This window comes from Sinocyclocheilus rhinocerous, unplaced genomic scaffold (genome assembly GCF_001515625.1).
Source record: "Sinocyclocheilus rhinocerous isolate Xijiao unplaced genomic scaffold, SAMN03320098_v1.1 scaffold21, whole genome shotgun sequence".
Classification (NCBI taxonomy): domain Eukaryota; kingdom Metazoa; phylum Chordata; class Actinopteri; order Cypriniformes; family Cyprinidae; genus Sinocyclocheilus; species Sinocyclocheilus rhinocerous.
Genome location: NW_015641422.1, coordinates 146719 through 158089, shown reverse-complemented (window position 1 = coordinate 158089; position 11371 = coordinate 146719). Strand labels below are relative to the sequence as shown.

The 11371-nt window shown below is 35.9% G+C and overlaps 1 protein-coding gene across 2 annotated transcripts; it reads right to left on the bottom strand.

Moving 5' to 3' along the window:
- Nucleotides 1-251: 251 nt before the first annotated feature.
- Nucleotides 252-10634, bottom strand: sdhaf3 (succinate dehydrogenase complex assembly factor 3). Of its 2 annotated transcripts, none has more exons than XM_016571385.1 (3): nucleotides 10547-10634; nucleotides 10203-10394; nucleotides 252-586 (listed from the first exon to the last, which is right to left on the bottom strand). In XM_016571385.1, exons 2-3 carry the CDS (start codon nucleotides 10377-10379, stop codon nucleotides 392-394), a joined length of 372 nt encoding a protein of 123 aa, XP_016426871.1. In that variant the 5' UTR covers nucleotides 10380-10394; nucleotides 10547-10634; the 3' UTR covers nucleotides 252-391. The 2 variants fall into 2 exon arrangements, with proteins under 2 accessions (XP_016426871.1, XP_016426872.1); XM_016571386.1 differs by having other exon boundaries at nucleotides 10552-10628.
- Between the last annotated feature and the right edge of the window lie 737 nt (nucleotides 10635-11371).

Here is an 11371-nt window from a genome sequence, read left to right as displayed (position 1 = left end):
CTGGCAGTTATGTGACATCACTGTACATTGTAAATCCCATATGTGGGACTATACTCCAAGTGGTACAAAAAAAAAAAAAACGTACTGCTCTAGCGGTTAAACCAAATTTTCGAAAGCGAACACAATATAATTTTGACCAGAGGTGGTGCTGTTACCAAAGCTCAAGCATCCTCATTATAACGGCTGATCACAAAGCCACCTTTATCTTTTCCTTTTATCCTCAGAAACATCAAAAAGAGGCAACACTACATACTTTTTGAAGCATTTTAATGTAATCATCGGTCTTCGCTATGAACAAAAGAACAAAAGAAAGAGTCAAAACATGTCCCAATGGGACGACTTCCCCGTAGAGAGGAGATAAAGAATCCTTCTTTTCCCTTCAGAGGGTGTGTTACTTTGGCGTTCCCTCCTCTTGAATATCAAACTGCCGGTTGGGTTTTGTGGACTCAAGCATAAGCTCATAAATCTGTCCGATCTGCTCGTCTTGAAAGTCTTTGAGTTTCTCTTCAGATAAATCAGAGCCAAACACCAACTTCTTGTTTCCCACCACTTCCAGCACCTGTGTCTGTAGAGTGTCTTTGTAGTTCTGCACAGAAAATAAGACGGAGTCAAAAGTATTACTTATGAAAACATAAGCAACCTGTTCAACTTCAAAGCCTCAATGTTCGCGTGCCTGTTATTGGTTCTTGTATTGATTTTACACTCAGGCACAAGTGAGGTATTCATTTGATAGTGCGCTATTGATTTACTATAACACACTGTGACAGAATTATTTATTTCTCTCTGTTGGAGATTCATTGATTGCAATTCACATGATGAAACGCAGGTGACGGGGGTTGATGGGGGATGTGTAGGATCAGGGAATCTACTAAGGTCTAATGGAGGTCAATGCCTACTGCTCTCTCTCAGTCCGTTGAAATCACTCCCTCTGTATCAGTGAGTACCATCTGTATGAAAGATCCACACAGGTTTAAGTTTTACAAAAGGTCCTACAAAACCGACATTCTTCAACTTGCTAGTAAAACTGGCCTTCAACATATCAGAGTTGGAAGTTCTTTTTTGTTAACTTGTTAAAGAACAGTTATTCCACTGTCGACACATGCTGGCTCCTCAAAGTGCATTCTTGGTGAGTTTGGTTTCTTTTTCAGAATCAATTCCAATAAAAAAAAAAAATAGCAAACTATTTTCATGACGCACGAATGCATTGTTCTTCAAGGTCTACATTATTTTGCTATCGTGGACAAAACACTGCATCAAAATACTCTCACGGACCATGTTTTAAACTAAATGTACAGCGCCACAATGAAAGAAATGAACAAACATACAATGTGACCAGTGTAGTCCGATACATTCGTTTACAGAGGTGTAATAATGACCTGAAAAGCATACTTGAGTAAAAGTACATATACCTTACAGTGAAAATTAGCAACAGGGACTCAATTACAAGTTACAAGTCACCAATTCCAGTACGACTTGAGTCGTACTAAGAGTACTAAATGTAGGCTCAAAGATGCACTAGTCCTCAACACCTAAGAGAAATGCTAGTGAAAAAACGCTAATTTGTGGGGAGATGTTTATTTTCTAAAATCAAAATAAAACTGAACACCTCAAAATTGCAATAAATCAAGTTTGACAAAACAGCCTCTTAAATGTCTACAAACACTGAAAATATGAAACTATATATAAATATACACTATATATGAAACACTACCTGCTAATGCACTCATATTCACCTTTAATAGCCTTGTTGACAAGTTTGAGTGAGTAACGGCAAAACGCACAAGGTATAGTACCTTCAAAGCCCTGTAGATGGCGATATCATTTCTTTTGTAACATAAAATGATGCAGAAAATGGTGCCATGCAAAATATAAGGAGTTGTTGCATTACTCATCACAGATGTATTGGAGTAAAGAGTACATATACTTATTAAAAAATGTAGCCATGTATAGAGAGTAAAAGTTGCTAACATCTTTGATACTCAGTAAAACTACAAACGCAGCCAAAAATATATTTAAGTACAGTAACTAATTACATTTACTCAAATACTTTACACCACTGTTCATTTAAATGAGCCACTCAAATAGACTCAGTTTGATTCAGTCTTAGTGATTCCCTCACTCCCTCACAGCAAATCACCTTAAAGTCTTGTCTGATTTATAGGGCCAGATTTACTAACAGCTTGCGCCAGTGCAACCCGTCTTTTTGCATTAAAACAGTACTATCAGGATTTACTAAAGATGTGCAGTGAAGAATTAGCGCTGAAAAGGTGTGGACACTGTTATTTTCTCGCCTAACCTTATTGAATATGCATTTGTAGCAGTTTCCCTTTCAGACATAATTTATGGGAGGAGAGTATTAAAATGAACGCAATGCATTTTACTAATGTTTGCGCTTGTCAAATTACTGGTATTTGCGCCATTAAAGCATGTCTTATAGCAGGCAGTAATTTGCGCTGCTCTTGGTAGATTGCGCTGGTCATTATGGAAATGATCTGGCTGCATCTGTGTTCTTTAATGTGCGCATTTGTCAGTAAATCACACACAGAATTTTCCCCTCCCATCGGCGCTTTTATACAATTGCGCTCTAATGCTAATTTGCCCTGTTTAGTAAATCTGGCCCACAATGTGTACTTACAGACAGAAATTCACGATTGTTAACGAATTGGTTTTGTTAAGTTTATAGGACCAATTATTGTGGGTTACTAAAAGAATCAGTGACTGAGATCACAATCTGAACCAGATTTGTTACATACTATTCATATCCTCAATCCTTGTAAGACTAGTACACAGAGTCCCAGACTGCAGCACTAACCATATTTACAGCGTACCGCTGATTCTATCATATGAGCTTGGGTTCTGTCATCTTAATTGAAACTTGTCCGTCACATCTGTCATGACTGCTTACAATCAAACCTATAAGACATTACAGAGAGACTCATTCAGAAAAACACACCGAAAACAAAACCATTAAGAACTCTCATTCACTTTCCTAACGTCTTGGAATTTGGATGCAATTCAAAGTTGGAAGCAAAAAGCCATTTGTCTGAGAAGCTTCCTCCTCTACATAATGTAATTAGATTGAGCATTTGCCAAGGAGTAATATTTTAAGAATGGAGGGGATGTGGGCATGCTGAATGGCAAGCTTTTGGTGAAGCTCACCTTATGAATATAAACACCTCACTTCCCATCACAATGACGTAATCAGGCAACCCGTTTCATGCTTGTCTGGAATAGCCTGACTTTCTCAAGGGCACAGAACTTTCAAGATCCATACAGATAAATAGATTAGCTCTATGTCCACCACTCTGTATGTACAAAATAGCTTGGAAACTACTGTTATGCCAGTAGTCATTTAGAAGATGCTTTTATCCAAAGTGACATATAGTGCAATTATTACAGGGACAATCCCACAGGAGCAACCTGAGGTTAATGGAGATGGTTAATGGAGAAGGCACGATATACGTCAAGCAAAGTCTCCAACAAACTTTGGCCAAAACCAAAGTGTTTTGGAGTTCGTTTTGGTGGTTTACTTTCCAGAAAACTTTGCGCTGACTGTGAAACACCTTTGAACTATCGTTGGTCCATGACAATTACATAATGCTGTGGCACTCCACCTTCTTGGTGGGTGAAATATTTCTTGATTCATTCCTTCATTCAGTTCATAAAGGTCAAACACGAGTGAAAAACACAAATGCACTGGACTAAACTTCTGTTTTACAGTTCGTGAACCAGCAAACTTGAGTTAACCAGCACTTGGTCACACCTGTTTTAATGTCAACGAGAAGTCAAAAATAAGCCAGAAATAAGCTCAAATGCTCTGTCCTGTATTTTAATGGTGCTTATGCTTATATTCATCTGATTATTATTTTCAGCCACACCTTTTTATTTTATTTCTCACTTCACTCTTTATATCTAAATCTCATTGACCCTTCTCTGGGAGTTTAATTGACAATCATAACGGCGAATCTGCCATTTTGACAAACAAACCAGACAGGAGAGTAGATTAACATCGGTGGACTTGAAAAATGGTGTGACGTCTTTTCACGGTTGAAACAAGATACCTTCTGATGTTCATTCATGTTTATTTCATGCTATAACTAGTAAATATGAAAAGATGATCGGTGCATGTGCCGCTTGAATTGACGTGCTACAGCGATCCGTCACAACACATTAAAGTATTGTTTGACTTTCTTAAAAAATGGCATTTGAAAGTTGAGACTTTGTTTCATAACAAAAGTAAACTGCTCTGTCATGTCCGTCAGCTTATTGTCAGTTTCCCCTTTGCTCTGTGATGTATTCTTCACTGCGTGAGAACATGTGTAGTGTGAGAGCGGCATGGCTTGTCAGACATAGCAACAGTAACTAAGGGCAATGGGTCTTTGAGAAGTGTCAATTGCACTATGGCATGCTGGTGCTCCAGAGGTTCGAGATTGATCCCCCCTTTTGCCACCCCATTAATTTCAGACCTCTGATCTAATTACATTTTTTTTATAAAGAAAAGGCAGAGACTATTTAAACTAACTCCACCCACCAAGATGTTGTTGGGCTAGACAACATTACAAAAGATGACTGTCAACAAACAGTTCCAGAGGCCTAAGTGGTAAAAAGCGTAGCGCAGACTTTTTGACGCAATCGGGTTCGAATCCGCCTTTTGCCGCTCTCGTTCTTGTCTCTTTTCATATCTCATATCACACTGGAAATGCATTTATTTAAAATAAAAATTAAGGAAAATAATCAAAAAGTTGAAAATAAAGTATCGGGTAGGGTTAGGGTTAGGTGTAGGGAAGGCTTTATTGTCCCAATAATCAGCATCCATTTAATAATTTTGATAAAACTTATAATTTACACTCACTATGTTATTATTGCATAATGTTTTATAATGTACTACAACACTGAAGTGCAGATATTTGCCACTATTTGTGATTAGTATAAATAGCAGAAAATACTGCTATTTTTACATAGTGTAAATAGAATCTATAGTTATTTGCACTTAGTGTGTAAATAAAGTAAATACTGCTATTTTCATTTAGTATAAACGGCAACTAATTGCTATTTACACTAGTGTAAATTGCATCTATCGCTATTTAGTGCAAATAGCCACTGCCTAAAGAAAATGGTGTGCCATTTGCACATAAAGTTGCCACTAGTGTTATTTTTTTTATTATTTAATGTTTTGAAAAAGATTTACATTTTTATAGCTTGTTTTTATTTTAAACGTAATTAAAACATTTGTAATTTTGTTGCGTTTGTCATTTTATTCGTTTTATTCATTTTTATTTCAGTTTTAGTTTACAGTAGATCAAGTTAAACTAAATAAAAATTAGAAATGTTGCCTTGGACAATAATTAAAAACAAGTTACATTTTTAAATATTTTATTTTGCTTCAGTAAAAGTTGATTTTATTTCAAGTAATAAAAATGTTTAAAATTATGGTTTAAGTTTAAGTTTCAGTTAAATAAAATAACCATGCTTACCAAGTGTTGTTGTGATGGTTGCCTGCGGGTTGTCATAAGGTTTTTATGGTGTTCTGAATGGTTTTTAACATGTTGCATTGAAGATTAATATGGTTTTCTGGTCCCTCTATCAAAATAAGTCTATGGAATTTATTCAATCCACCAGATGAAAACGGCAAAGCCATATATGAAAAAAGAACACACATCTTTCACTCCATCACATTCTCTGTTTCTCTCCTTTTCTTTTATTCCTCAGGGAAAGCTTGTCTGTTGCAATGCGGTCGATTTATTAGGCGATGAGAAGCCCCCTGGGCCCTCTACTGTAACTGGATTAAAGTGAACACTCGGTGCTCCTAATTACATTTGGAAGCTCGCTCTACGTCTGTTCCTGGCTCCGTCGCCCTTCCTTGTTTTTTTTTCCCTTCCAGCAGTGATTTGAAAAGCGAGACCCTACAGTGATTCACTCACCTCCTAATGAACAAGCAGGGAGGGGGTTCTTAATCACACACCGGCTCCTTCCCAGATCTAATATCAGAGTGGACTCCACCGTTCACAGAGCAGAGACAGAGTGTGAAGTACTTCCAAAACCTAGTGAGCTACCTGCCTAGACAACATCCTAAAGGGGGTTTCTGCTCACCCTAACATCATCCCAAACCTGTATGACTTTCTTCTGCAGAACACATAAGCCGAAGTTTGGAAAAATGTTGGGAAACAAACAACACTGGACTGGACACTGGAGCCCACTGACATGTCAAACAAACACTTTTATACACAAAAGTAAGTAAGTCATACAAGTCTGAACCAACATGAGGGTGAGTAAATGAATTTTGGGTGGAGTTTCCCTTTAAGGCATTAGTCTTTTCCTGACACAAAAATGCTCTCAATTGGTTGATTCAGGACCCAGGTTTTAAGTGGTGACCTAATATAGTACTAAAATGGTTTATTTACTAAATTGTAAATCGAGTTTCAATGGTTTCATGCTCTCTACCACTAAAACACATTGTGGTCAGCACAAACCATATTTTTGCCATGCTGCAAGTGAACTCAATTCCAAAGCACTTCAATCTAATAACAAAATGGGTAACACTTTACTTGAAGGGGTGTGCATAAGACTGACATGACACCTTCATAATCATGACATGACACATGTCATGAATATGAAGGTTTTTTATGCATGTTTATGACAACTGTCATTAAGTGTCATTCGCTCAGTTATGTCATTTTTAATGCAAATATGACATTATTTGACCTAACCCTATACTAACCCTACCCTTACCCCTAACCATAGCCCATAACAAAGACATCTCAAACAATGTCATCTTTGCATTAAAAATGACATAACTGAGCGAATGACACTTAATGACAGTTGTCATAAACATGCATAAAAAACCTTCATATTCATGACATGTGTCATGTCATGATTATGAAGGTGTCATGTCAGTCTTATGCACACCCCTTCAAGTAAAGTGTAACCAAAAAAAGTTACCCATTATTTGTGCCATTTTACGATTATGGAGTATCACGTGGTTAGCTTAGTAACGCTAATGTCAAACTTTACTTGAATCCTACCTATGAGTCAGTCAGTATGTTAGATGAAAAAAAATCATAGTACAAAAATAAAACAATGGCTATATTACACAATATTAAAAATCGCGTTTTTCTAAAGAAAAATTGTGCAACAGCGACACCCACAAGTAAAATGGTTCATGCGATAAATCCCGCCTCTTGTGTTTGTGCATGTTCGTGAATCAGTCTGAATGAACAATATAATGACTAATTTAAAAAAAGTAAGTAAACAACTCACACACTTAGATATAACAACTTTATGTCAAGTCAAAATAAGACTTAAAATGGCCTGAAAACATGATCTATGGGAGTTTTTAATGAGTAATGAGCTTGGTGTAATTTAAAGTAAATCTCTGTGTCTGTGACCAATATTTACAAAGCTTTGATGTCCGATGATCTGAAAAATGAAAAAAAAATAGTTAAAAGTTAACTATTAAAAAGAATAACTGAATATAAGTTCACAAATAAAAATTTTAAATTTTTACTACCTTGAGTTATTATTTTTGGAATAAATGTAAAATGCTTTGATAAGATTCATACTTGGCTTTAATATAATATTGATTATATCATTAATGTAAAAATATAAAATAGATTTTTTTTTTCCCCTGATAGTGTAAGTAATGTTTATTTAACCAAGAAAATGTGACTGGGACATGAAAAAAAAAAAAAAATACTTTGAGGACTTTGCCTCCTGAATTCACCCACAAATTAAAAATCTGTTATCATTTACTCGCCCTCATGTCGTTCCAAACCTGTGTAATTTTTTTTCATCTATGCAACACAAATGCTGAATATCCTGGCCACTCTTTTCATTACAATGAAAGTGAAACTGGAGCTCTTAAAATGAATGAAAGAAGCAACATCTTAAAAGTGGCCTGAATGCTATGTTCCAGGTCTTCTGAAGTCATACGACATCTTTGCCAAGAAAAAGACCTAAATATATGTTGTCCTTGGCGTGTTAATGAAATAATGAGTGAAGTCCGATTAATTAATAAATTGTTCTTTTGAGTCAAATCTTCTGTAACTGCCTACATGTACATCTGAAATGCTGCAAAAATCTAGAATTTCCTCCTGTCCTGACAGTCAGTAGCTCATTTTGGAAGGAAGTGTACATGTCCTTCTGTACAAGAACAGAGTGACTCCCATTACCTGCAAGTGTGTGATTTTTACCCTCTTAAAGAATATCGGTTACTGTCGTTGCCAATCCAGGAACACTGCGTCCTCACACTTCACGACTGTGAAAATGCAATAAGAGTCAGCTTTGTCCACACTCATGTCAGAGCTGCTGACACTGAATCATACCGCAGGTGTAATACGTTTTGTAAAGTTTGTTAAAAAAGCATCTCCAATTTCCAGGCGTAGAGTAAAAGATCTGCATCGTTGCTCCTTGAATGCACGCTGCTGCATGTTCAAGTGGAGTTCATGTGTTGAATTAGATTTTTGGATTTGTCACGGAGATTTTCATACGAGCGTGACGTCAGCGCTCTCATAAACGGCATATTCTGTCCCTACAGAACTGAAATTAAAGAATGAACTCTTATCAAGGTGATGCTGGATTAATCTGGTGTAATCGATGTACACAGATGGTGTCTGGACATGGCTGTGCTCCCTAAGAGAAAAGGATTTGTTAGATATGGGTTATGGATAAATTGCATTAAGTTCTCATGCTGCTGGAGAATTTAGGAAGGTGCTGCCCTCGTGTGGAAGGTCTCAGCAAAGGCCTGAGTTTTCCCGACTCATTAAGGAACTGGAGATTTGGTAACATCTCTTGTATAAGCAGTTTCTTTTGCAATGCATGCACAATGCATTTAAAATGTATGCACATTCATATCCATCTTGTTTTCACAATGGCTGCTGACAACCTAATCAAGAGGGAAAATGCTAAATAGGATGAGGATGAAGATTAATAAGGGATTATTTACATGTGAGGTCATGTGAGAATTGTGATGTATAGTGGCATGATGTAAATGTATGGATGCATGATATATCAGTACCATATTGGTTACGGAGTTTATTTATTTGAGTATTGGTTGATATCGGATATACTGTATATCAGTCAGTTTAGATATTTAATTGTGCATGCTCATTTACCTAACCCTCATCTAATTAAAGTTCACCTACAGTTACATCTTTATGATTAATAAACACAGTTAAATGTAATTTTTAACAAACCTCAAAATGAATCTTTTTCATGCTGTACAATACAATGTGTTGATGCCCTAAATTCACTTGTAACATTAAAATGACTGATTTTAGTTTTTAGTGTTTTTAAAGCGTATTTACACAAAATAGTAAAAAAAATAAAAAATTAATAATAATTCTGTCCTTTTTTCCGTTATCAGCAATAATGTGTTTTAATTTTGTGCATACCTACTATTTGTATTGAATATGCATGTCTAGTGTACTTAAAATGTTAAAAGTATATATTAAATCAATAAAAATATGAAATATATTTTACAAATATTAATACAAATAATTAATATATAAAATATATATAAAATATAAACTGTTTCTTGACACACTTAAATACACTTTAAGTCTACTTCGAAATAAATGTCAAATTAATTTTTACTTTACATTTAAAAATCATTGTTTAAATATTCTTTTGCTGTGCTAAAAGAATAGAATTGCTAAAGTGTACAATTATTTTACAAGAGTGCAAGATTACAATTATTTTAATGTGTTGGCTACCATACTAAAGCACATGTACAGTACTTGATTACAAATTAAATAGTGTGTTGCTCAATATTACATTTAAAGCTATTATATTTTAAATGTACTAAATTGCAACTTCATGATGTGTAATTCAAATTAAGTTTGAATAGAAATGACATTTTCAGATTTTTCAATGTCCACAAATATTACATTAAGTTTGCAATTCTTTAAAGGATATCTCCATAATAATTACTCTTTTTTTTTAATTATGCTAAAGTGTACTTCTTTTTCACGAGGGCACATCTACATGTATTTAAGTCACTGACTAAATATCAATCCAAAAGGCAATTATAGTTTTATGTCTTAAGTGTTTTACAACACTATCAGTATAACACCAATAAATGTGCCACTGAAATCAAACATTTAGTCAGTGGAAGGCCTGGGGGCTTGATGCACCCTATGTGATTTAAAAGCATTAGTTTCTCTGCAGTCAAGTGACACTGACAGCTAGCAGCAGGCTTGTCTTACCTGCCATTCAGCCATGAAGCGTGTGGCCTCTTCAGCTGATGCAGTCTTGTGTCTTCTGAACTCGTCTTTCACATACTGATCACCCAGAGCCCGCAGGTCTATGGGCATGAAGCGGTGCAGCATCAGGATCCTCTTATACAGAGACCGTACAGCTGATACATGTGCTGCAGGAGCCATAACTTCAATCGTTATCTGAAAGTAAACTCTAGATATGACAAGCGCGTCCCGTTTGAACACCGCAACGGCCCAGAACGAGTGCTAAAAGACTAAAACCAAAGCTCATGAGAGAGGTGAGCCGATCCGAAATGACAGATTATAAAAGGTTTCCACATTACAGTCATGACCTAACCGTGCTGTCCTTGTGTATGTGCAGACTTCTTCACCGCAGCGCTGTGAGTGTTAGCAGAGCTGCTGCTGTCCTCTGGTGGCGAAGAAACCTCCAAACCAATAATAAAACATAGGCCTAATTTCAATCGTATTCATAATTATTTAAACGTTTGCTAAATTAATCTGAGTTAATTAAATAGGACAATATTTGGCTGAGATACAACTATTTGAAAATCTGGAATCCTAAAAAAAATCTAAATATTGAGAAAATCGTTTAAAGTTCTTAATGCATATTACTAATCAAAAATTAAGTTTTGATATATTTACTGTAGGAAATTTACAAAATATCTTCATGGCACATGATCTTTACTTAATATCCTAATGATTTTGGCATAAAAGAAAAATCGATAATTTTGACCCATACAATGTATTGTTGGCTATTGCTACAAATATCCCCGTGCAACTTATGACTGGTTTTGTGGTCCAGGGTCACATATGTCCAGAAATATTTAAACATGTTAAAGGGTTAGTTCACCCCAAAATGAAAATTGTCCATGTGACATCAGGGGTTCAACCGTAATTTTACGAAGCTACGAGAACACTTTTTGTGCGCAAAGAAAACAATAATAACAATGTATTCAGCAATTCTTCTCCCCGAGTTACTGTCTCCCCGAGTTACCGCCATTTTGGAGAGTATCCCAGAACGTAATGAACGTAAACATCGCTGATTACGTTCAGACAAAGCGTGCGCATTAACGTAAACAACGCTGATTATGTTGATTATGTTCCGGGATACTCTCCAAAATGGCGGAAGACGGTAACTCCGGGAGAAGAATTGCTGA